The sequence below is a fragment of the Orbicella faveolata genome, unplaced genomic scaffold (genome assembly GCF_042242905.1).
Source record: "Orbicella faveolata isolate gen_17 unplaced genomic scaffold, um_ofav_v1 contig_26, whole genome shotgun sequence".
Lineage (NCBI taxonomy): Eukaryota > Metazoa > Cnidaria > Anthozoa > Scleractinia > Merulinidae > Orbicella > Orbicella faveolata.
Window position 1 is genome coordinate 8456268 of NW_028301554.1, and position 27467 is coordinate 8483734.

General features: G+C 38.4%; 1 protein-coding gene and 1 long non-coding RNA gene across 3 annotated transcripts; both read right to left on the reverse strand.

Moving 5' to 3' along the window:
• Positions 1 to 628: 628 nt before the first annotated feature.
• LOC110059180 (uncharacterized) lies at positions 629 to 25371 on the reverse strand. 2 transcript variants are annotated; one of them, XM_089295564.1, is made up of 20 exons: positions 25250 to 25371; positions 21742 to 21780; positions 20352 to 20505; positions 17364 to 17557; positions 16833 to 17123; positions 15994 to 16189; positions 14967 to 15577; positions 13903 to 14034; positions 12999 to 13234; positions 11569 to 11653; positions 11015 to 11146; positions 7847 to 8079; positions 7357 to 7441; positions 5732 to 5872; positions 5301 to 5536; positions 4497 to 4857; positions 3779 to 3873; positions 3078 to 3178; positions 2160 to 2546; positions 629 to 1253 (listed from the first exon to the last, which is right to left on the reverse strand). In XM_089295564.1, the coding sequence occupies exons 1-20, from the start codon at positions 25329 to 25331 to the stop codon at positions 875 to 877; spliced, it is 4170 nt and encodes a 1389-aa protein (XP_089151690.1). In that variant the 5' UTR covers positions 25332 to 25371; the 3' UTR covers positions 629 to 874. The 2 variants fall into 2 exon arrangements, with proteins under 2 accessions (XP_089151690.1, XP_089151689.1); XM_089295563.1 differs by having other exon boundaries at positions 16833 to 17557.
• On the reverse strand, positions 17979 to 19402 carry LOC149108014 (uncharacterized). Its single transcript, XR_016209030.1, has 2 exons — positions 18460 to 19402; positions 17979 to 18260 (listed from the first exon to the last, which is right to left on the reverse strand). It is a non-coding gene; the product is annotated as an uncharacterized LOC149108014 (long non-coding RNA).
• Positions 25372 to 27467: the final 2096 nt, after the last annotated feature.

A 27467-nucleotide genomic window follows, 5' to 3' on the forward strand; every position in this document is an offset into this window, starting at 1 on the left:
ATTTCTATTTCTATTTCTATTTCTATTTCTATTTCTATTTCTATTTCTATTTCTATTTCTATTTCTATTTCTATTTCTATTTCTATTTCTATTTCTATTTCTATTTCTATTTCTATTTCTATTTCTATTTCTATTTCTATTTCTATTTCTATTTCTATTTCTATTTCTATTTCTATTTCTATTTCTATTTCTATTTCTATTTCTATTTCTATTTCTATTTCTATTTCTATTTCTATTTCTATTTCTATTTCTATTTCTATTTCTATTTCTATTTCTATTTCTATTTCTATTTCTATTTCTATTTCTATTTCTATTTCTATTTCTATTTCTATTTCTATTTCTATTTCTATTTCTATTTCTATTTCTATTTCTATTTCTATTTCTATTTCTATTTCTATTTCTATTTCTATTTCTATTTCTATTTCTATTTCTATTTCTATTTCTATTTCTATTTCTATTTCTATTTCTATTTCTATTTCTATTTCTATTTCTATTTCTATTTCTATTTCTATTTCTATTTCTATTTCTATTTCTATTTCTATTTCTATTTCTATTTCTATTTCTACTTCTACTTCTACTTCTACTTCTAATTCTATTTCTATTTTTATTTCTATTATTATTATTATTATTTATTTTATTTTATTTATTTATTTATTTTTTTGATTCTCCTTTTTTTTTTTTGCGTAGTTTCAATCTTTGGAATCACCGTTATTGGGTCAGCTGCCCGGTGAACTTGGCAACGTCTCCCTGACTGTTCTCTACCTAGGCCTCTGAAAACTTAGGTATATTGTTGAGTGTTTGATAGATGGATACAATAACCATGGCTGGGTGATTGGTAGACAGGTGCTGTATTTCCCTCACTGGTCTTCTCAGCTCAGACTTCAGATGACTTTCGATTACTGTTGAGTGGTTGGTAGATAGGTCCATCACCTCCGCTGTTGATTGGTTGGTAGATAAGTGTATCAACTCCACTATCGGGTTTTTGGTAGATAGGTGCAGCAACATCCTCACTGTTCTTTCCTGCTAGAGAGTCTGGAAACTTAAGGATCACTGCTGAGTGATTACTAGATGGGTACAGGTCATTGTAGGCCGCGTAACTGTGCTCCCCAAAATCAGGTACATTACCAGCTGAAAAAGCTTGATCACCACACTTCATTTCGATCTCTTGCTCTCCAGGACCGATGCAGTAAGCATCGTTGAGGTAAGCATTGTTGTTGAAACCACAGCTCGCCTTCCTCTTTGCAGCAATTAATCTTAGAAAAAAAGTACTTACATTAACGTACAAAAAAGAACATATTTTGCCGTTATCGCTTTCATGGTCAGGATCCACAATAAAATGCAAAAACACAGGACAATTATCAATGCAGTCTGCTAATCTGCTGACTGATCTGTTAACGCAACATTCTCACGGTAACTGGGGCCATAATATTAGTGTACAAACAAGCAAATATTTTGCCGTTACCGCTTTCATGATCAGGGTCCACGAAAAAAAAAATCAAAATAATAATAATAATAATAATAATAATAATAATAATAATAAACACGACAATTATCAATGCAGTCTGCTAATCTTCTGAATGATCTTTTAACGTAACATTTTCACGGTAACTGGGGCCATTACCAACGTCACATATGGTTGTGGTTACTGATCAAAGGAAATGATGAAACCATACCCAGTGTTTTTACATTTTTATTTCAGATTGGAGTGACAACATAGATCATGCCATTATATATGACATGCGTATGCGCACAGTCTTTAAGGCGACTTATCCCTTTTTGATTAGACAAAACTTGAAATTTGACATACGGACAGTGTTTGACAGTCCTAAGGACGTACTTCAATGCAAAAATCCCCAGGCATATTATATGACACCTTATTTATTTAGAATGGTCTAATTCAAATTGACGATTTAGATGTTCTGTAAATAAAACTGTGCTAGCAAGCTGCCGAGGTCGTAAAACGCTGCGCATCCAGTCAGGAAACCACAGTCACAGTGCAAAACCAGCGAGTAGAAATGCACAGTGACGCCAAAACCAAAGCCTCATATAATGGGCCATATAATGTTAATTAACGCTTTCCTTCCCTAGCTGAGAAATATAGGTCTTGCGCTCCAACTAGTTTTATTTTGGATTCAACCTGTTCAAGTTTGGTCTCTTACCTTTTCCTTCTCTTGAAACGGAAAAGAAGAGCGATTAAGATAACAACAACCAATATAACACCACCCACACAAGTTCCTATAGTAATGGCATTCATTAGTTTTGGTTCCTTGTCACTTTCTTCTGTTGTTTCTGTAGTGGAGGCTAAAGGCTGGACGCTTACGATGGTACCACCCACCGATCCTCCAATACTCGGCTCGTCACTTTCCACGATGGCTTTTAGGACGTTTTTGTTGATGATATTATCTGAGAACCCTTGAGGAAGTTGCAAGTAAAACGCTAACAAGGTGATTGAAGGATTATCTGTCGATTCCTTTGGATAACCAGGAAAAATGTGAACCATATCGATGGTAAATACAATTTTGTCAAACGACCGCTTTCGCCGAGAACTGTAAAAGGTGGAGAAAATACGATGTAAATGATACAAAAAGGTTTAGAGCAAAATTTTTACAGTTTAATCTTAAAATTAAATCAGGTGCATAATTATTGAAACAGCTGTGGAAATATACAAGGTGTTCCTATTTACCTATTTTAAGATATTAAATCACTAATATTTTGTCCCTAAAAGAACTGAGATTACATCAGCATGAAAATTGAGTAGTAGTATTTTGTGGCACGACTTTCAATATAACACGTGCTCAAAATGTTAGAGAGAATCAGTCAAACTATCGACAAATTACAAAGATCATAGCTAAAGATCATAATTCATCAAACGGCCAAAACCAATCATGCACTGAGTGGATTTTTGCTAGCTGGATTTTCGGTTTGGAAGAGGAACAACTCTCTGTGTAGAAGCAGCTAACTTTTAAAATGAATGTATATTTGTACTGCAGATATATTTGAGAATACCAATCTTACTTGATTTTTGTGTTTCGTCTGTTTTTTTTTTTTGTAAACGTATTTTGTAGATGGCTATTTACCTTGATGTAGTAAATCCACATCGTGTTCCGTCAAAAGCACAGTAATCTGTTGCTGCCCTTGCAACTTCTTTTTTAAAGTCACTTTCCATTTGGTCATTCCACTTTTTAAAAACAGAAAAAGACGAAACAAGGAAGAAATGTCACATTAAAAAGATTACATTTGCAAATATTAAAATTACCTGACTTCAACTTCAAATTCGAAATGGTTTTAATCATTTGATTACAACGGAAACCGAAACCACAAGTCAGAATAGCAATACAGGAATAATGAAGATAATGACGAAATACTAACCGTCATCTACATCACTCAGGGACATCGTCTTTAGTTGCTAAACTTCTCGACTTCTTCTGATCAAATTAGCACGTCAAAAATGCAAGGACAGATATATAATAACGTCTCTTGCCAAAAAATAGTGAGTTTTCAATCCTGAAATTCTTTTAAGCCAGCGTCCGACGAGATATCCACAAGGACATCGCCTTAACATTTTTAACAGCCTGGATAGCATACAGACGATCAATTGGAGTCGTAGAGCTGAATCAGAAGCCCTTAACATTTCCAAGCCAAAAGACGCGAATGTGATAATTTCATTCAAGTGATTCTTGCTCCAATGTATTTTTTGGTTTGTGTTTTATCATTTACGTTCTATTACTCTCTTTTGTTCAAACAAAGTAGTACAAAACAATGATAACTGAAAAAGTACCTCGTCGATATTTAGGTCTCGAATTTCCATCTCGACAGTCTCTTGTGCTTCTTCTACTGATGGTGTTGGAGGAGCAATGGAGGATATGGAAGTACCTAGGATGAGAAAATATTGATTGTAGGAGTGTGCTTAGAAAATAAGTAAATTGAACGGTAGTGATTGAAAATTCTAAAAAATCAAGGCACAAAAACAGTTAATTTTGAAACTACATCTCGATCTTGTCATTTCTAGGTAAAAAAAAAAATAAACAGTCTCCTTCAAAATTAAGGTAGCAATATTGAGCGAACACATTTGCCATTCTCGGATATTGTAGATTGTACATTTTTTTACCAGCATCACTCGACGGTGTCTAGTTTCATGAAATGCCATTCTCAATATTTCATTGCATACTAGATAGAGTAGATAGAGGTTCAAGAGGTTTTGTATAATGACTAAATTAAAATGATATTTACTGTAAGAATAGGTTTCAGTCGTAATAATTTGTTACAGTCTAGTGAGACATGTATTCTTGAAGAGTAAATATTTTGGAGAAAGGATATTGATCCAATTTCTCCTTAACCAAGGTGGCCACAGGAATTTCTCAAGAAAGCTATACATCAACAAATCAAAACAAAATCATCTTGAATCGATAGGTGAACATATCATATACCTGGTTCTATCAACTATACTGAGGCTAAGTGTTTTTCTCTAAATAGAAACGATGGCAAATAGGCAATACCTGATAAAGAAGACGAAGGTAAGGAAGAACAGGATGAAGGTCCCTTGGGGGATGGACTAAACGCCGATTGCCCTGTAGACGAAGAAGCTTGGCTAGAGGGAGGACTAAATGTGGATTGCCCTGAAGACGACGAAGCTTGGCTAGAGGGAGGACTAGAAGTCGATGGCCCTGAAGACGATGAAGCTTGGCTAGAGGAAGGACTAGACGTCGATGGATCTGACATCACTGAAGGCGAAAATATGGGCGTTGTGGAAAACGTTGGAGATGCAGTGTGTCCCTGGCAGCTTCCAGTGCTAATTGAGACATCATCGATCGCTAAGTCACCCGTGTAAGAGGATCCTACTATTCCTTCAAATGTCACCTAGATGAATTACAGAAGAACGAAAAGTTGTTATTCCATTGGTAATCTCAGGTAAAACAGAAATGATGTCCTTGATAATGATAAATCGTCTAGCTAGGTTAAGGGTCAAAGGGTCGAAGAAAGGGTCAAAGAAAAGTGATTAACAAGGAGACTTGTTTTTTTTTTCCCCCTGGTTTGTCTGCGCCTGACTGTGTGTCGCTGTCTGTAGTTTTTCCTCTTTTTACGTTTGTGTTTGAATTTCATGTGTTATTGTGTCATCAGTAAACGTACATGTATTTTTATATGACTGTACGAAAAATAAAATGTACAACACGTTGCTCAAAGCTTACTTGTCAAAGACGCGTAATGTTTTCCATTTTAGTTGTAAAAATTCTTTCGAAGGTAGAGGATGAAATTTTCAGTGATTTGCCAGATAAATCATGTGTCTACAGTTTAAAACTTACAATGCTATCCAAATGAATGGTAATCTCCGCCTTTATCCAAGTGTTGCCATGGTTAGCTGATGTGTTAAAAACTACCGCACTTCCGCTGAACACTGTAAGAGTGCCCATAGTGTCTCCATACATGTGATAATAGAACTCGAGACAAGAAAATCTTCCATTTCCAGGTACAGCAAACTCAAGCTTTGCGTTATCACCGGCGACTCGGGGGAACGACGTCTCGATATACATATAGTATCCTGTGAACGCAAAAAAACATATCTGCCCGACCGAAAGCATAACAAATATATATATATATTTTTTTTTGATTAAAAAGAAACAAAGTACAAGTGACTTCTATTTTCGCACATATTTCGAAGTTTCTGTTTTAAATGATGTTGCTGAAAAGCAAAATAAACAAACAATAACATTTAAATTCAGGTTTTTCTCCTTACCTGTCCCACTGGTATGATCGTAATCTGGACCTGTAGCTAAAGACAACGTTGATCCTGTCCGACGCGTCCAGTCAAAGACGTCTGAGTAAGATTGCTCCCAGCCATCACAAAGCCCGCTGTCGAAGTTGCAAGATATACTAACTAAAGGAGAAATGAATTAACCGTTACATTGTTGTGGTTGTTGTTGTTGTCGTTTTTCCATCTTTGTTTTTACTTTTTCTTTCTTTTTTTTCTTTTTTGATGACAGTAATACGAGCCAAGTGGTCCACCAGGTTGGCACTTATCCCTCGTTTCAGTACCATGAAGCCACTAGGAGTACCTTTACACCCTCCTTGGAAGGGATACTAGGCCATCGAAGGGTTACCTCCCCCCTCCCCCGCATTAAATTCGCCAGTACCAATTTACACACCTAGGAGAGTAATTTGCCTTGTTCAAGACACGATATCCCCCGGCCAGGGCTCGAATCGGGACAGCTTGATCCGGAGCCGAGCGCACTGACCTGAGGTCACCGCGCCTTAATTTTTGTCTTGTTAACGTTTTGTTTTTCTTGTTTTTGTTTTTGTTGTTGTTTTTCATTGACAACACTACATTCAACCGAGCTGTTCAATGAACAGCTATAAGAGCTGTTTCCAATTGTGAATCATAAAACCAAACCTAAGGTCATCACTCTGCCCAAGAATAAATGTTCCAGACAGTCCAATGAAGCAATCATAACCCAAAACAAATGCATAGACCTGGCGCCAATCTATTGAAAACGTGTGCAAGAAAGAAAAGATTGGTTTCGTTGTTACTTTTGATTCGGTGACAACGTGGCGTGAGCTTATAATAATAATAATAATAATAATAATAATAATAATAATAGACTTGTATAGCGCTAGAACTATACAAACATACTCAAAAGCGCTTTACATTAAGTTAAAATAAATGAATAAATGGAAATCACTAAACTTTAAAACTATTACAACAACTATGCTAAACTTTAAAACTATTTCCACAAGTCAAAAGCTTTCTTAAAAAGAAATGTTTTCAGTTGCTTTTTGAAAATGGCGAGGCTGCTACTTGTTCTTATAGTTAATGGCAGCGAGTTCCATAAAACAGGTGCAGCATGAGCAAAGGCCCGATCCCCAAGTGTAGAGCAGTTGACTTTTGGAACAACCAGAAGAGATTTTGCAGACGAACGAAGAGCGTAATTAGTAGCTGGTTTCAGGGATAAAAGATCATTTATGTAGGAAGGACTTTGGTTGTGTAGTGCCTTGTAAACAAGAAGAAGCAATTTAAACTGAACTCTAAGCGATACTGGGAGCCAATGTAAGTCGATAAGAGCGGGTGTGATATGATCAAATTTCGCAATCCGAAAAATCACTCTAGCCGCGGCATTCTGAACTTTCTGTAAACGATCAATCTGGTATTTAGGTAGACCAAATAGAAGTGCATTGCAGTAATCAATATTAAACCAATCTATGAGAGAAGTAACGCAAAATCAACGAAAATGCGAATCACCATAGGCACTCATTCGAGAAACCGTTCTACACGTTTCTATTTTGATCAGTACGATTTTCATTTAGGATTGGCCTTTCAGGCAACGGACATCAAATGACGATTATATTGTTCTCAAGCTGTCTTACCTGGACAATTTCCTTCACTAACTGTTACGTTATCGATGGCGATGTCACTTGCGTATGACCATCCTATTATTCCTTCGAATGTCAGCTAGGAAAGAAACAAGTGTAAAGTTCAAAGTCACAGGCCTTGACAAATCCTTTCATTTCAAGAAGATGAAAAGAGATAGCAAAAAGATTATTCTATAAACTGGAGTTTCTTGGAGCTGTCAGGTTCTCTCATTGGTGATCGTACACGATTGTACACGAACACGATCGTACACGAATCGAAAAAAGCCCATCATGGTGTGTCAAAATATGCGAATCAGTTTGAGCAAAATCGCTTATAATGGACATGACCAAGAGTAGATAGGTGTATCTATGTATATACGTATGCAAAGGTGTACGCCCACATACATACACAAATGCACATGTCTGAAGATCTTTCAAATGTTTTGACGACAAAAATACTGCGGATTACAAAAATTCAGGACCCACACAATCCAGGCATACTTACAACGTCGCTCGAATTTACTGTCCTTGTAACTTTTCTCCAATTGTCTCCATGATCTCCTGACGCAGTAAATATTGAAGTATTTCCGTTGAATACGTTCAGAGTACCCATTGAGTATCCATACATGTGATAGAAGAACGTCAAACACGAAGATGAGCTACCTCTTGGTACTACAAGCTGGAGTTTAGCATTATCGCCTTCCGACTGAGCAGTAGCTTCAGTGTACATATACTTTCCTATGAAAACAAAGATCAAGGTGTCGTTTGCTGGGATTAAGGTTCCTTCCCACCTTCAAGGGCACAAAAAATCGTTTTTTGTTTTTTCTTTTTTACAGTTTGACAAAATTTAAGTCAGTCATTTTATCGTTAGTTTACAAAAGAAAGCTATTAAAAATCTCAAAAAGCGGCCGAGTTATTTGGAAAAAAAATAGTATTTTCAAATAAAGTTAATAAACCAGGAGAGTGTCATAATTGTTCAAATGGACGAAACTTCCAGGGGAAATTTTCGCGACAAAAGCTGCATCTTGTTTGCAACGCGCATTTGCTCTTTTGCCTTTGGCTACTTTGCCCGTTTTAGTGTCTTTCTCTTTAATTGTACAGCGAGAAATATCCTTATCTATTTTCATTGACGCTAGGAGGTCCTGTTGTTCCAATGGTTTGCAGTTTCATAAGGCGAGATAATCTCCTGGCGTGGCGCGAGTTGTTTAAGAACCTTTACGAGTTAAAATCTCGCATTTGATTTTGGGAGTGTTACGGTATCGCTTGACCGCCAGAAAGATATACTACGAAACTCTTCTACGAACCCAACTTATTTATTTAACAATACGTAATAAAACCTTAGCTACAAAGGAGCGATTTCTAAACAATACAATCTACTACTAAACTAAGTTAAGCCTACTGCTAAACTTTAGTTACCACTGACACGAACTCACAACAAATCTCGATGTCTCCAAAGAGATCTCCTTACGGTCCACTTGACCTTAAACAAAGTTCGTCAACAGCTTTTACAATAGCAATAACACTTTATAGCTTTTCCACTCGGTCCCTGCCGAGAACAACAACGGGACTGTAGCTTCTCAACTCGGTCTCTGCCGAGAACTACTAACAGGACTTCTATAGCTTCTTCTCTCGGTCTTTGCCGAGAACTAATGAGACAATCTTCAGGACCTAGCTGATTCGTTATATACACTTAACTAATATTCTAGAACATTCTTGGAGCTTCTATTTATGTAACATTACATTATCATTACATCATTCGGTAGAATGTTCTAAAATGTTCCATAGCGTGACAATAGAAGATTCTGGCACCAACATTGCGTGACTTGACATTCTAGAAGTTTCCAGAAACTTCAATATTCACGTCCGCTCTTCATAACAGAAGGAATACATCCACTTTGAGCGAATTTATAGGGTATACAAATTTGACGGATTTTCGTGAAATTTCGTCAGAACATTCCAGGGATGGTAACAAACGAAAGCGCGTACTCTCGGGAAATTTGTATATTTAACAGAATTATTTTTCCCGCGGCGTTTTTTTACGCAACGCGTCTTGCATATTTTTAGCTACACCAACCGGCTTTAGATGCGGATATCTAGTCAACGAATCAGAATATCGAAAAGGCCAGACACACTGGTTGATTGATGCCTTGTGAATAAAACTATGCAGCCGTTTTGCTCGGGTAGCGGCATCCGATAACCAATAAATTCAATAGAAGAAACCTCGGTCGTATCACGCCGTACCGGCTCCTGACACTTCCTAAAAGAAAAACTTGCTTAAATTATACTTTTCTGTCGAGGAACTATCGGCTGATAGTTTTCCCGCGGAAATTTGATGTTCTTAAAACAAATATTTGCCCGAGAAGCGAAGCTTCGAGGGCAAATATGCTAGTTTTAAGAACATCATATTTCCAACGGGAAACTATCAGGCCGATAGTTCCGAGGCATAAACACTCTATTGTTTTTATTGTTACGTTCACCACTAAATTTGCTTCCGTGCGCCAGTTCAAAAATCGTTTTGAATTATTTTCAACTATTTTAGATGAAAGCCGTGAGAGCCAAATGTAAAATTTGAAAAAGAAAACATCATACTTCACTTTCATCTACTACCGCAGTTCAATATGAATTATTTCATATATACTTCACATCATTTCACTCACGGGAATATATGAACTCAATTAATTGACCTCGCTCCCAATGTGTGGCTTCATAGCTCAGTTGGTAGAGCATCGCACCGGTATCGCGGAGGTCACGGGTTCGAATCCCGTTGAAGCCCTGATTTTTTTCAGGCTTCTTCTTTCCAGTTGCTTCAATTGGAAAATTTACTGCGATGATCATACTTCACTTTCAAAAACCCTCTTAATACAAATTCAATTGTTTATTTTCTATAAGCCCGCTTGTTCACAGAAATATTTTCACGGACGAGTACTATCCATCCGGGTATTTTCCTCGGACGGGCACTATGGGCTGATAGTGTCTCTCGGCGGATGAACACTATCGCGTCACGTGATCAATTAAAACCAATAAGAATCGGAGAAAATTTAGTGGTGAACTATAATAAACCATACCATTTCTTGTACCTCACGAACGAAATGGGCTGTCCGTAAAATAGCGGTGTCGTATCGTATGAAAGAGCGTAAGCTGGACTTCAGGGGAAATATGCATTTTAGGTGCTGAAAATTGGCCCGCCTTGAACATTTTATAAAAGATTATTCCTGATTTAAATAGTAGGATTCGTGTATTGTTGAAGAAAGAGAAAACTTATACCGTGTTGCTATCGAGTTTTAGTATAAATCTACTAGTGTTCTATCACGAATGCCGTTCTCTGATTGGCTACGCCACCCACTATCTATTCTGTGATAGATAGTGAGTAGCGTAGCAGTGTGCCCTTGTTAACAAAATGACGGCCGCTTCTTGGCGTTTGCGAAGTCTCCGTGAAGAGGATTAGTAGATTTGTACTAAAACAACTAGATATTCACTCTCTATTTCTATGCCTGATCAAGCGATGGAAATCTCGAGCCCACAATCTAGTTGTGTAATAGAAACATGGGTTAAAACCAATTTGCGCGCGTATTTTCTTCGTGCTATGTTCTAAAGTCTAGCAATTATTCTCACAACAATCACGACTTTCGGTAATCTGCCTTTAAGATTGAACAAGAAATGGAAGCCAGCTCACCTGTTCCACTAAGATCTGACGATGGTCCCGTGGACGACGACGGTGTGGGTCCAGAATTAAGTGTCCAATCAAATACATCTGAAATAGATTGACTCCAACCGAAGCACAAACCATCGTCAAAGCTACATGAAACTGAAGCAAATAGAATGTTAAATTAATCAGTTACAAATTGAAGTACCCACATAACAAACTACTGCTATCTCTGTAATTTTCAAAAATACAATTAATGCTAATCTAATGCTTCTAGTCATATTAAAAAAGCAGAAAATGTCGACTCCTTCTACAATACTCGGCAAAGTATCTAGAGAAGGGAAAAGATTACAATAGATGGAGTGTGTCCTAATATATGTGTTTTTCGTTATACCCTTGTTGGTCGATCGATTCGTGAAAAATTCAGGAAACTCAAGACTGTCAAAGAGAACGTAGTTTATAGGTGGGGCAGCTAGAAACTATAAGACCCGATCATTACTTTTGAAATTTGGAGGGTAAATGCGTTAAATCTGACTTTCGGAAATTACTTGCTGTAGTACATTCCTTTTAATTTAATACTTTACCTGGACAGCTCCCTTCCGTAATTTGAACTGCATCAATGGCGACATCACCCGTGTAAGAACCCCCAATGATACCTTCAAATGTGACCTGCAAACAAGATTTTAACTGTTGGTAAATTCTCAAGCTAATCATAATCGAGTAATCGCGTAATTTTTATTTATTTATTTATTTATTTAATTTTTAGACGTGGCACTCAATTCTTCGACGGATAATGTTTCATGTAAGTTGCGTTTAGGTGGAGGATGCGTGTTAAGTCTCTTGGGTTGTTCACGAGAGTAAATTTAAGTCTTAAGATTAGCTACTTCAAGATATCTAGAAACAACCTGAGAGGGATCATCTAATAAGGCCGTCATCTTCCCAGGAAACGGATGCATGTGCACAGTGTATCTTTCTATCTTTCTCCTCTCAGTGGAGAAGTCAATCATAACACGCAGAGTTTACAGCAATTTCTCGGACTGATTTCCGAGATTGACAACTGCCGGCTAATAATAGTTATACATAATAATTAACAATTATTCGCCAAAGGCGAAGTGAACGTTACGTTTTGTATTTCTAGGTTATATCGTTTCTGTCTTTTGTCTTTCTCTTACCGAGAGGGTCTTGCAATATTTAACAATTATTCGCCAAAGGCGAAGTGAAGATTGGTGAATATTCACCTCGACTTCGTCTCGGTGAATATTTACCAATGTTCACTGAACCTGAGGCGAATAATTGTTTTAGTATAATTTTCAGAGGTAAATATCAAGGACTACAAAATAACGAACTAAAACATAAAAACACAGACGCAATTGTTCGTTTGCATACACGTATGCAGCCGTAGTTTTAGTAATAAGCTTACATGTACGTCGATTGTCAATCAAATTACTCATCAAGTGCGGCAGTAAATCAAACGAGCGAAACACTACGAAAACTAAATCCATCCCAGAACCTTTGTTTTATCGTTGTTGACTTCATTCACAGTTGTCATCGTCACCTAAAAATGAGTAGCTTTAGTTTGAAGAAAAATAAATTTCGGTCAATCGACCTTACCTGCTGGCGATCGACGCAACCACTGCGTTTACGATTCTTAAAAGCCTTGAATACGAGTTCTTGTAAAGATTTTTGGTCCAAGAGCGGCAGCAGTCATTTTGAAAATTATCCATCCTTTCAAATATCCTGTATTTGGAGTGATGTCTTTGGAATAAATAAAACCTTCACTCAGCAATTGTCCGCCATGTTTACTTGCCGATATGGCAAAGATGGCGAGCTTAGTAACCAAGCTCTAGCGGGGTGAATATAGCGTCATATGATGAGCTTTTCGACCAATCAGAATGACCAATTCTAATATTCACCTCTGGAAATTATACTAATAGTTAATATGTCCGCTTAAAATCGGGTCCTTTGATATGCCAAGTAGGTTGGATGTACCTATGAGAGGCATTATTTTACTTACCACTCCATCCAAATATAAGTTGGCTTCTATTGAGAACCAATTATCTCCCTGGTTTCCGGTCGCGGTAAAAACTTTGATATTTCCACTGTAGACATTGAGAGTTCCGGCCGACGCCCCATACATGTGATAGTAAAATGAAAGACACGATTGATTTCCATTATTTGGAACTGTAACCACCAGTTTTGCAATTTCGCCAGGCTTTCTTGGGTAAGATGCCTCGATGTACATATATTTTCCTGTACAAATAGATCAATACATAGCTACACAAACAAGATTTAAAACAAATGCATTGATTAATTAATTATTTATTGAGTTAATCGATTGATTGATTCATTGATTCATTGATTGATTAATTGAGTATAAAATATTTCGTCTTTTGATGTGATGTTTGGTGGAAAGCATTCCTTGATCACTAGTGTTAAAACCACAGATTTAAGTTTGGTTCAGATCAACAATAACAGAGAAATTTGGCTTCTAAGTGCAAAGCGCCCATTTCATTTCTGTAATTGCGCGTGCATGCCCATTTGTAAACCACTCGCCTGGCTTGAATGCCAAGACTATAAATCTGAAATTCGGCGGACAGTATCTCTGTACGTAATATAAGTATCAAACTACAATTGTAGTTGTCGATTAGATCATTTATAGACCATTTACTAACAACTTAATTCCTACAACGTCACAATACGTCGAGAAACCGTTTTACTCTGTGTAAGTGTACGTTTGAAGTTGTCCTTCAGTAGCATTTCGGAGTGGATAACTATAGTGATTCAATTGAGGCCTTGAGCTGATGTACTATACTTTAATTCCAGGCTTTCGCCGTTCTACGGCATCGTCAGGGAATGAAAGGGAATGATTTTAATGGTTAGATAATATTAAGAAAATTAAACAAAGAAACTAGTCGAACCTGAACCCCCTTGACCGTGGGTTGGACCTGTAGAAGAGGAAGGCGTCGAGCCAGAGGCCAGCGTCCAATCAAAATCATCCGAGGACGATTGATTCCATCCAGAACACAAACCGTGGTCGAAATTACACCAGCCTGCAATGGTTACATGTTTACTGCTGTACTTAAGTTGTGAGATAGCAGATGCATGGTCGTGTTTGAAGGCCAGCAAATTGTAATTCGTGACCATTTTGTTACCTGGTAGCCAAACTAGGGAATACTAGCAAACTAAATACGCTTTGCCAACTATAAAAAGGCTTGTTACAAGCACATGGACAATCAGGTTACCCTGTTTTACGTGTTCTCGTAGCTTGCAACAAGGGTAATTCAGCCGGAGGGGATTCTTAAGTCGATTTTTGCTCGGTATGTGCCTGTGGTACTCAGAACCCCTTCCCCATTACGGTCTGTTCGGTCGACAATTATGGCCCGTCGTGTCATTTCGGCAGGACAGTTCGGTTTTGACTGCCTCTCGTACTACGGGCGCAGCCACCGTATGCAACAATACAGTTCATTGCCTCTTTTCGAAGGTGTAAACATTTTTGCTCAAACAAAATGCATTCATAATTGTGTAAATTAGCTACGGTCAAAATCTATAACGAAGACGTCATAAAACAATAGCAAATATATAATTTCCACGACGACTCTCTTTAATGCTTCTATACACCAAAACCATTTCACTCTGTAAAACAAACGCACGTTTCTACGTTTGAATATCCACATGTCCATATTGTGAAAATGTCCACACGTTAATATCATGTAGTACAGATCTTTTCAAACCTTCGCAGTGTCACCACGAAAAGACTTGGCTCTTCTTACCCATGTTCGCATGATAGTTCTACTGTATAAAACACTAAATGCTGCGTGGTTCAAAGTTTGATCGAGGCTAGGAGTCGAAGTCGGCCGAGTGGAGGCTTGGTTCTGGTCACCGACACGAAAACAAAAACACGAACGAAGCAAGAATGGCGGTCAGCCCATGGTCGCGCGGTTAATAAATATTTGACATCTATATTATTCAATATTACGCTTACCTATTGTAGCAGACGATTGTGGTAATGACGGGTTTTGTGGTGATGCACTAGGTGCAACAACTGTGTACATGTTTGTTGATAGCCACGATGTCAAGGCTCGAACTTTAGCGTATACCCCATAGTTTCCGGGTTCGGCACATCCATATCCCCAGCTGGTGACTCCCTCGAGGTACCACGTACCATTAAACTCGCACACCAAGGGCCCACCACTATCACCCTGACAAGTATCAATACCTCCTTCATCTAGACCAGCACAGAGCATGGAATCGTCGATTTCGCCAGGATAGGCACTCTCGCAACGTTGTTTTGACACTAATGGCAAAGATGCTTGCCTTAGTGTGTTTGGAGAGGACCCCCAAAGTGATAAATGTCCCCAACCAGTTATCCAGCACCTCTTGTTAAGGTCGTTAAAGGGAAGCTGATGACCAGTGTCTGGCAAACAAACAAGCCCGACGCCTTCTCCCAGTTCAGCAGGGCTCGCGAGATTGATTAAGGCGATATCATTGCTATAATGATAAGGACTTTCGTAATTCTCATGCACGATGATTTTTGCAACGTCAATATCTTGTTCTGTTCCAACGCTTCCATGTGTCCTATAATGGGCTCCTAATCTGAAAGATGCATTTAACGAATATTCCAGTTAGTTGGAGTTGTTGAGTCCATTTCGGACTGAAAAAGTGTTTGTTTTTTTTTAATTACTTCATAAATTTTGGCTTTTCAAATTATTTAACTCTTCTGCTTTAACTCAAAGGCCAGTTATTATTTGTCGCTATATTCGAATTTGGTGATGAAACTATCAGACAATCAGATTTTTCAATTTGTTTGTTTTTTTCAATTATATATTTCTCCAACTCCTTCTTCTTCTCCTCTTTCCTCTATTTCTACTTATCCCCCCTCCTTTTCCTCCCACTCTAACTCCTCCTCCAGCACTTCCTCTCCCCACAGTAATCGTTACTATTTCCTGTATAATAATTTTCGTGTTATTGAATCTTGGCATCGTGTTAAGAACTAAGTAAAATTCAACTACCTTATCTTAACATCAGATTGAGTACGTCCAGTCATACAATGAGCTGCTGTCACTACCCAATAAGGATCCACTAATGAACCGCCACAAAAATGATCTCCATACTCGTCTGTCACCATTGCCTGCCATGGCCAGCTGTTGATAGGTGCAACTGTACCACCCACAATTCGACTCGTACTTGGTCGGAAGCCGCAAAATACTTAATTCAAAGAACAAATAAGTTAAGTAAGTTCTGAAAACTAATTTATTTTATGTAATGTCCGTGTTCGTTGAATTACGAAAGCGGAATTGGCCGATTCAGTTTGCAGTTAACCATTTATACTCTTGACTATAAAGGGAGAATGTGAGAGAGAAGTCTTGTTATTGCCCAAGAAGTTATCACTAAATAACTTGAAAAAGGTTAACGTAAAGTCTGGTGTGGTGACATGGCTCAGGAACTGGGTCGTCTGATGACTAGCCATCTAAATGAAGAGAAGAGTAAATCTTTTTTGGCACCTTCACATGGTCAGACCTTTTTTTTTTTTTTTTTTTTGACTTACTAGCATTCATTTTGACTTTCTCTCCGGGAACTCTGCTTTGTTGTGAAAACAGTGGTTAAAAACAGTGGTTAAGGGTCCTCCATTGACGTTCACGTGGATGCGTGACGTGACAATCTTCTATCAGGGGGTAAAAATGCGTCGGGCTATCTTGAGTTATTTGTGGGTATGTCTTTTTTTTGGATTTTGTCACATATGTGCGCTCATAAATACAAAATGTTCAGATTGATAAACTAACAATCTTCCTGAGCAACCTACATAATGCGATAATAGTAACAACCAGTTAGTTGATTTATTGTCTCTTACCTTCCTTAGTAGTAGTAACACTTTCCAAGCTCTTGTATGGTTGTCCAACGCTATCAATGCCAAATACACCAACGCGATACTTGGTAGAGGACTTCAGTCTTTCAATCACTGTACTTGTAGTGTTCCCAGGAACAGTTTCTAAGGTCAGTACAGTGCCTTGGACACATTTCACTTCAACCATGTAAAACTTTGCATACTGGTTGACGACTGAATAGAGCTTTGTCCATTGAAGGTTAAAGTTGGTGGACGCGAGGTTAAAGATTGTCACATACCATCCCAGAACCGGTATAGCTAGGAGTAGATATATTTGACTCGAGTAAAAATCAGAATTAGAAGAACAGAATTGGCACCAACCGATGACCAGCAGAACAAGGCTTAAACGCGGCTGTGGGATTAGCAAGGTAAGGTTAGGTAAGGGCAGCAGCAGAAATATCCTTATCAGTACCAGTACCAGTACCAGTACCGATACCAGTACCAGTACCAGTACCAGTACCCTTAAGAGTAGGCCTGCAACAGTAACAGCTAACGTACCTGACGCGAGACCCTCTTTCAAAATGGCGTACTTTATTTTGATGCTATTGCCATAGCTTTGTGTATATACTTGAATGGAGATGTTATTTGAAAGACCAAATTGAACATCTGCTAGAATTTCTGGAGCAAATGACTCACAACCAAGGTGGTGGAGAACTTCCGTGCCATTTCCATCAATGATCTTGACAAATTCGCTGAGTTATACGGAGACAAGAAAGTAAAAGATATCTTAGATATGGGTGAAAGTTTAATACATTTATATATCTTCCAATTCTAAAGATTTTAGTGACCAGTATTGTTCAGTTGTTTGTTTGTTTTCTTCATTTAACAGTATCGCTCTGTATTGTTCTAGAATTGTTCAGTATTTTGCCGAGCCTTCGGCGTGAATCAAAATATAAACGACAAGTGATATATTACGATATCATACGAAAATATCGAATATGAGATTTCTTACCCAACGTTTCTCACCTGTTAAACCAATTTTAGAACTTTTTGTTGTACGTTTCTCTCACTTTGGAGAACAAATATGACTTCAAGGAGCCGAGATTTTTAATGAACTACCACTCGAATTTAGATCCATAACTTCAAGATTCCTATTTAGCATAAGCGTGAACATTTTCACTAATTTTGCACGCCTTTTTTACCCTTTTTCACCTTATTTTCACTATAGTTTCTCTTACAGGACCCCTCTGACAACAGTGTTGAATACACTGATGGGTCATCCTCTTTAAATATTCGTTGTCATAATCCATCAAATATTTTCGCTCGCGCGCGATTGGTCTAAACGCGTCACGTGACCGAATATTCCCCAGCTAAAACTGAGGAATATCCGAGATTATTCCCCAATTTTCAAAACCGTGTTGCGAAAAATATTTGAAGGATAATAAACACAATAGCCTCCATTTGGCAGGAAAATATACTCGGATTTTTGTCATTGGACATTACCTGTTCCTCAAATCTCACAGTTTTACTCGAGCTACGCTCTCGGAAAACTGTGTGCTTCTCAGAACAGATGTCCGCGGACCAATATCCGAGCATGTTTTTCGCGCAAAATGGAGACTATTGTTTATTTATTATTATTTATTATTAAACTAACCTAAATAAAACTGTTGGATCAATCTGTGCCCATGACTAAAGTTCGAAGAGAATTCGGGGAAGGGAACGCCTGCTACAAACGTTGCTTCTTTTGCATCTCCGTCTACTGTTTTACGGTAATCGGATTGACAGAGCTGTCAGTTCAATGACAAATCAGAATAAGGCGCGCGACTTTCTGCATCACTGACTTTACGTGGGAAGGCGTGAAAAAATATTCATAGCAGCGAACATTGTGAGAAAATCTTCAGGCCGTGTAATGTCAGCAACTCCCACAAAGGTTTGTAAAAGAGGAAGAAAACCAAAGATAGACATTCAAAAAAAACAGCAGCTGCAGATTTTGTGGAGTAACCTTTACTCTGGAGGAGGAAGAGCGTCATTTGAAAATCTAGTTTCGCCGTCGGGCAGAGAAGAAAGTGTCGGGCCGATTTTAGCTGAGTATTGCGGCTTGATTGGGTTTCCACTAACGAGAGACGAAAACTTTTCAGAGCGGGTCTGTAGATCTTGTGGTCGCAAAATAAGAAATGCAGCTGAACTGTACAGTTTTAATGAGCAAGCTGTATGCAGCGCAAGAGTCGATGAAGATTTAAATCACCAGAATCGTTGCTTTACCATTCAGTTCAAAGTCTTTGGCGCGAACAAACATTTGATATGTGAGGCTATTGCCGTATCCTGTGGGCAACACCGCTAATATATCTTTTCCATCTAGATGAGATTTTACTGCAACTTCTTGCTCCGGTTTTGACTTGAATTCACTACGAGTGACGACGTTCAAATCAGCCAAAGCTCTCGCTCGCACATCCACTTCGGCCGCCATTTTGGTTGTTTTCGCATTACTTCACAAACCCGTCCTTTTGTCCGATTGACCAATCAGAACTTTGCGGCCGCCAACGACCGCAGAAATGAACCAATAGGGTCTTTATAGCAGGCGTTCCTTTTCCTCTCCCCCCTCCCCTCCCACTCTTCCGTTCTTTTTTTCCCGAATTCTCTTCCTCCTCCCGCACCCCCTCCCCTTCATACGCCTGCTTCGCAGGCTACATTCGTTGATTTTGAGTATCCATGTTATCGTTAATTGACAGCTGTCAAAACAAGCTGTACGCTGACCAGTATCACGTGACCATATCGCGGACTCAGGTTTCGCAGGCTCACGCGAGTTTGCGTTTTTCTGAAGTCGACCGCGGACCAGGGACTGGTTTTACCATTGGATCGCGGGCTCAAGCTCGGTTATTACTTTGGGGGAGAAGGAGGGAGTACGTGCAAAGGCAAAATTATGGCGCTAATTAACCCCTGGCGTTCCGACATATTCCTTGCACAATCGTCTCGTCAGTTTGTTAAAACTGAAACCACATGCTGAACAATTACATACTCTTTTCGTGGTTGTTTTTGCAATTGGGCTTGGCTAAATATATATATTATATACTTGATTAATGTTTGATAGTTACGGTGGATTGGCGGACAGCTCTCATAACGGTCGATGTTCTGAAACTGAGTAACTTATTCTAATATTTATTTTTCTTGGTTTTCGTTAGTCCTTATTGATATTTGAGAATCCTCTGCAAATCTTACGCACCCTTAAGAGAATAATAATTTGAAATAATTTTCAAATATCGCGAGTAGTGTAAATCCCTAAATGCTCGAGCTTTCATAAGAAAATCATCAATTATCTGGCTGTGAAAAAATACGAACACGCGCTGCAGTGTAAATTTAAAACTAACAATAACTTTGCCTGCTCTCAGCCAATCACAATAAAGTAATTTTGTCAGTCATACATGTTAAAGTTACTTAATAACCTTAGTAGTGTGACAATGTTTGTTCGGGTCTATAACCTTCAAAATGCTTCTTGTTACATTGAACTGACGGTACAGTCAAAGTGTCACTCGCCTTACTTCACCATACCTGCAATAGTCAAGATTTAATTCTTGAACTGAGATGAATGCAACGGCTTCACTGATACCAGCACTGTGTATCTTCCAGTTACATCGAACATCATGGTAGCTTGTAGTAGTGAACTCTATTTGGCCAAAGGTCTTATTTAAAGTTGTTGAACAGCCTTGAAGAAAGGAAGAAAGGAAGAAAGGAAGAAAGGAAGAAAGGAAGAAAGAACTATTTAGCTCATGACTGGAATGGACATTGTTAGGGTACACCATTAAAGCTACGTACTGGGCAATGGCCGTTCTCTCATCGTTAAAGGGTGTAATGGTGTAAAGGAGTACAAATGACTGAAAATAACCTAACTACATAACATGACCTCTTGTACCGTACGCAGCTGATTAAAATTATAGTCCTCTGTGCATGTAATACCGCTTCTTAAATACTGTAAAACGTAAACATAAGACCTGACATGCCATGACGTGAAATGACATTGCACAACAATAAGGTAATCGTATTTCGCCTTGAGCATTGAATTTTTTCATGTTTTGATGTTTTGCCCTCAACGTTTCTACTTTTTCCACTTGTTTTTCCTAAATCGCCATTAAACATCGTTAAAGGAGTATAAAGGATGAATTGGTATGAGATGAGCGGGAGGCATGGCATGTGGCGAAGAACAACGTTTGACACACAGCGTCTGTTATTAAAGATTCCATCTAAGCTTTGCATTAAGTCTGTCAAACTCTAATTAAAGGGTTGAAATTGGTATGCGAACCTGCAACAAATTAGATTAAATAATCTCGTAATATCATAATTGCAATATTATATCACCTATGCATAATTATCAAAAATCTACCGACAACTCGTACTTTTTCTGTATACAAAAATTCAAATTAAAATGATGTAAACAATCCAAAACGTATATGGGACAACGACCATATATGTATGTATATATTTTTATATTTCTTATTTATCCATCCTCCTCCCCTCTCCCCTCTGCCATCGCCCTTATGCCAACTATAGACTCCCTTAACAATTTCTACAGGCTAAGATTGATTGCGTTAATGTACAGCTATTTCGAGAAAGGTTGTCTTACAAACGAGGAGAAGCTTACGTGACAATGTCGAAAGTTATTACAGGCAATGGTGGTTTTACGGTTGCATGATTGAAGCTCAAGGTGTTTCAGCGTGCAGAAGGAAACAGCACAAACCCGTGTATTCATAATTTCTCCTTCCTTCTTGCTCAACACTGTAAACCTCAATCAGGCAACGCCAAACTCTTACTACCCATAATACCAATCGGCATTGACGCGCACGCTTTTACACTTTTTGTTGGGCAACCTTTGTCGAAACAGCTGTATGTCAAATAAGATGCACAAAACAATAACACGTATTTATAACAAGATATATACACTTACTATGCTCTGCATTGGTCACCAGGACAAACCTGAATAAAACTAGAACGGTAGAAAACACAAACAATCAATAAATGTTGCTGTCAGTTCATATATCACCACAGGATTTTGATTGACGGCTACTTTATTAGGGCTAGTATGAAACTGCACAGGTCATATACGCACGACCGTGTGTATATAGAGATTTCTACCTTGATGGCTCAATAGGAATTAAATAGGATCAGCGCTCGCGCTAGGTTATAACCAATAGGTTATAACCAATTTGATTATGAGCTCGAAATTTCTATCGCGTAATAGTTGAGGAGTCAACTATCACGCATAGAAATCGATGGCGACTAATTTAATTGCTTTAGTGTAAATCTACTAGCCTTTCAAAAATTTATCTAAATCCTCTTCATAGACACTTTGAAAACGCCCAGAAGCGGCCGTCATTTTGTTAAGAAGGGCACACTGCTATGCATCTCGTTATCTATCACAGATTAGTATCACCCAACTAGTGGGCTAATGCAAATCCTGCATTTTAATTGGCTACGCTACTAGAGGACTATTAGTAATAGTCCTCGAATGGCGAAATTGGCGCAATCGAGCGTGACGCTTTCTTTCGTTTTATTCCCACATAAATATTTCTTCAACTTGCATTTGCCAACTTTATTATTGCCTTTTCTGCCCGACTAGTTGGGTGATACTAAAACAATTAGACCCTTCGCCCTCAAGGGCCACGGGTCTAATTGTTAATTAGAATAAATCTAATAGCGTTCTATCACGAATGCCGTTCTCTGATTGGCTACTCTACCTACTATCTATTCTGTGATAGATAGTGGCTGCGGCCGCACTAAGAGAGTTAACTGGGTTTATTTTTTAGAAACCTGGTTAAAAATTGTAAACAACTTAACTCGGTTAAAGGTTGGTTATAATAAAATAACGGGGTTATATTTTATGAGCGGGAGCACTGAAATGGGTTATGAAGTGAGTTAAACTCAATTGACGTCATCAGATAAACCAACAAAATGGCAGACTTCGAGGACCCTGTTCAGTCTGTTGTTATATTCTCGATTTTTTTCTTTGTTTTCGTTTCCTTTCTCTCCACTCACGGCTAAGGCAGTCCCTCTTCCTTCTAATGCGCACTACGCAAATTTCTAACGCAGTTTCTTCAAACATGATGTCAATTTCGCGTAGACTTCAGAGTGTTCTCCATCGCCGTCGAATCGTCCTCGAGGCTGGGTATATCCGAGAGACCAGCGATGGTTTGGGGAAATCCATAGGAATCCTGCCATGCATGACTTTTTTAGAGAGCATTTTCGAATGAGCTTCGACTCTTTTCACGCCCTTTGTTGTATTCTGTCGCCATTCATGGCAAAAAGAAACACTCGCTTCCGTGCAGCGCTGATCAGACTGCTGATAAGAGACCACTAACCTGGGTTAAAGCACGGGAAAAAGGTGGTTTAAAATTAACCTAACCCGGTTAAAAAATCTATTGTTCGTCAATTATTTCCATGGTAACCGTAAACCCGGCTTAAGTTCCATGAACAGCCGAAATTAGCGACCGCATCACGATTTTAGGGTCACGATGGGAGTGATTATTATTATTTATTATTATTATTTTTCGATAACCCGGTTAACCGTAATTAATTAATTAGAAATAACCTGGTAAACTCTCTAGTGCGGCCGCGGCCAGTGAGTAGCGTAGCAGTGTGCCCTTGTTAACAAGATAACGGCCGCTTCTTGGCGTTTTCAAAGTGTCTGTGAAGAGGATTTAGATATGATAAGCGTACGTGTCTGATTTTGGGGGGCCTTTACGTTTTTTTTATTTTAGCCTGGTTTTCTATATTTTGGGGGCGTTTTTCATAAAACAATTATTCCACTCAAGCTTGTTGGATATGAGATGTTTATAGCCAGCTCGGCGCTACGCTCGCACGTGGAATAATTGTTAAATATTCAACATTGCATCAAGGTTTCGTGACTGAAGCAATTATGGATAAGTCATCCGTAAAAAGTGCCTATCTAAACATCTGTAATAATCATTGATGACCTTCGCGTTTTTCTGTAGTTTTCAGTTTCAGTTTAAGTCAGTCAAACGAGTGATAATATGCTTTCCATAACCCTTTACAATAGAGCGTCCTGTTTATAGTAACTTGCCGGAAGTGTCTTAACGTGGTGACTGTTGTCTGATTTCTCAAGCGACATTCCTGCGTTACCAAACTTTTTCAAAGCGAAAACATTTGGGAAAGATGCCGACAAGTCATAACTAAATACCTATTGAATATTTTCCGGATTGACTCGTTGCGTATCTTTATCAATTTCATTGCTAAATATGTAAGATTTAACTAGTCATAAGACGGATTTGACGCCACGCGCTAGAGATAATTTGGATATCGCTTAATAATTCATGTTTTAGACTGCATTGACATTTAGCGAACTTTTAATTTGCTTGGCCAGATTCAATAACGACCGTTGGAACAAGGAACACGCACATTTTATTTAAGCGTGAGACATATCTATAAGTAACAATTTTCATTATCCACACTGATCCCGTTGGTCAGAGATATTTTTCAGTTTTCCCTTTAATCGCGGCTTTAATATGCATTATATAGGATCATACTGTTATTGTCGTTCTGTATCACTATAAGATTTGATTGTTCATCAAGCATGTTACATCGATCAATACAATGTGACCGAATTTTCAACTGAACATCGTTGTGATAAACACAGTTAGGTTCATTAGAAATCTGTGAATGCGGAACAATCCTTAAGATATAAGTTAGCACTGTGGCTTCAAATTCCTAAAGATTTTATATTTCCGGCCTACTGATTCAGACGTCGAGGCTACTGCAGATGGACTGCACTTAGGATAAAAACCCACGTCAGCAAACATGTCGGTATTGAATGTTGCCGTCGTCTCAGTTACTCTTGAAAGCGAACTGATCATTGTATACCAAGTGGAACGTTTTTTAGTGTATCCCAAATTTGTCTTCTTTCAAATTTGAATATGAATAATTTGAATTTATTAGTGTTGTATTGTGTTAATTGTTCAGCAAGCGCATACTGTACTTTGATCAACTTTGTTAATATGCATGCTCAATTACATGTAAGATGTTTCGAAGTATTTCCACCACATAAACCATAAGTATTTGCTATTAACAGATCATAATCAGCTATCCTTGCAAGGATCGATACTGTAAAAAAAAGTAATGTCACGCCACAACTGACTATTTGCACTAAAGGTTATCAAACTGCATGCTAACACAAGATCTGCCCTGAATTAGACGCTTTTAAATTAAACATGGTTTTGGGTAATGATAAAGCTTACGTGTCTGTTCACATGGTTCCCTTTTTGAGTGGTAATTGGCAAGAAAATTACATTTCGAAACACAATTTTTGCACCACTTAGTTTGTCATCTGGAGCAAGACGTGTTAGTTGCCAATGCGCGAGCAGGTAGAACACTTAGACATGAAAATGTTTGTCAGATTGTAGCCATCCTCCAGACAAAAACACTTATGTTTAAAAACTTACCATTTGTTACAAGCCACACTTTGAAAATACGAAGCTGCTTTCTCCAATCCATTGTTGCTAACGCTTGAGCTTGTACATGCATGCATACGTGACGCGTGATCGCGTAATTAGTAGCGATGAGTCATTGAGACCAAATTAGCTGCGTGACGCGGGACAGGACATCATAACGTGCATGGCGCGTGATTTTCTATCTTACAAGCCTGTGATACGTGATTTACCAGTTAGATTTCCGCGATAAGTGAACGTTCTTTAAACCGGAAGGATATCATTCAGTCAAAGTGAATAGGATCATATAGTCCATGGGCCAGACCACTTTTCGGTACCAAACCTAAGGACAAAACCTAAGGGTTATCAGCTGATACTACTGCATGAGTTGTTTTCAAATTTGTATGATAACCTTTCTGAATGAGTAGCTTTGTGTGAGATTTCTCAATTTAAAATTTCGCAAAAAAAATAGCTTCAGCATGGAAACGAGGCTCAGAAGAAGATCCTCTAAACATATGGTCACGATCGTTTTATCAGTACTTTAGATATTTGAAAAAAAAGGAAAACATCTTTATTTCTCCTCGAAGCTGTTAGAAGTAGAAATTTGTGTCAAGATTACACGAAAAACTAAAAAACAACCATCGGTGTCATTCGCATTGCTTCATAGGTAAATCCAAGATGGCGGCATTCTTGATAGGCGTGTAGGGCTAATTTGTGCTAAAATTATGGTTCCTTATAGAACGAGAAGTGTTCTCAGGGGATAAATAAACAGTAAGCATCTAGGTAAACATTTAGAAAAATCAATTAACTAAATATTAAGCTGATAGTGTCGATTTTTGACAAGAAACTTACAGATCCCCGAAATAGGCGTTCGAGTATATATCATTTCTCATTTTATACGAAAGGCGTAGCAGTAGATGACATAATGAGAGCTTTTGAAAGATATGGAGTTTGAAATGCATCAAAAGGAAAATGATATTAAATAATAGTTTTCCTTTGATATGAGAGGGTCATTTCATACATTGCTAAAGATGATTTCATTCATATATAGTGACTACGGTAATTTACAATGACAGTGCGAATGGTCTTTTATGCTGCTTTTGTTGTTTATATAAAATCATTTTTGGTCAGGAACGAACACCTGAATAAATAAATACAAACTTCAGCGCCTAAATTAAACAGGTTTAAAAATGGCTTTTTAAAACCTCTAAGTCTTAATGTTGACGTACAACCTTGCATGACTGAATAGGTAGCACAAAAAGAGGAAATGTGACGCCTGAAGAACAAAACATCGATCAAGAGCGATCATGTTCAGAACAGTCCAGTTGTGCATGTATTATTCACTGTACTGACGATGATACGGAACTAGTTAGACCAAAAGATGAGGAGTCCTGGAGTACACTTGTAAGAGGCGAGCAGCTGCTGTTCGTAAACACAAACACCTTGATATTGCTGAGACACTAAATGAAGGAGAAATCCCAACATTTACTATCGCAGAAAATGTCGTAGCATGTTTACCATGAGAAAGCTCTTGGAAACAATTTCAAAGCAGCAAGCTGAACTGACGACCAACAACCAAAGGCAGCTAAGAGGACCTCGATCCGACAGTCCCCTACCATGCACAAGCACAGCTTACGAACATCTCTGCATATTCTGTGAAAAGAAGAACCTTAAGGGAACAAGAAATTGGGAATCCTTGTAACAATGCAGAGATTTGCGTGCAGATCACTCAATTAGAAAATCAGCCATGGAAAAGAAGGACAGCAGGATTCTCGCAATTGCGTCGCGTGAAATTGTAACAGCTGAAACTTGTTACCACAGGACATGCTTCAAGGGCTCTACTAGGGCTGAGGCAAGTCTAACTGCGGCTTCCGATAGCTGTGGTGAACCGCTGAGAAGATGAGTATGCTAATCTCAAGTCAGAAGCTTACCAGATGCTTACATCAGATGCTTACATCGGATCGGATGTTCTTACAAACGAGAAAATAGCCAGATTGACTGAGATGACAGAACTACTTATATCGTACGTATCGCTTTGGTTGTTGAAGAAATCAAGTTACCCACAAAAAAGCACACCAGACAGAATCTCCAGGCAGAATTGGGCGATGTCCTCCTCTTTGAAGATTTTATTTAGAAACCACCAGTGTATTCATAGTTCCCGCCAATTTGACACACTTCATGTGGCCAAATACATAACAACCCTTCTTCTGGAAAAACAGGGCAATGCAAGCCA

What these genes read in the sequence shown, in the direction of transcription:
- LOC110059180 (XM_089295563.1), bottom strand. Translation starts at nt 25,331, where the DNA reads ATGCATGTACAAGCTCAAGCGTTAGCAACAATGGATTGGAGAAAGCAG. An exon ending in AGTGTGGCTTGTAACAAATG is followed by an intron (nt 21,781 to 25,249) that starts GTAAGTTTTTAA and finishes CTACCGTTCTAG; the next exon opens with TTTTATTCAGGTTTGTCCTG. An exon ending in ACAATCGTCTGCTACAATAG is followed by an intron (nt 14,035 to 14,966) that starts GTAAGCGTAATA and finishes TAACCATTGCAG; the next exon opens with GCTGGTGTAATTTCGACCAC.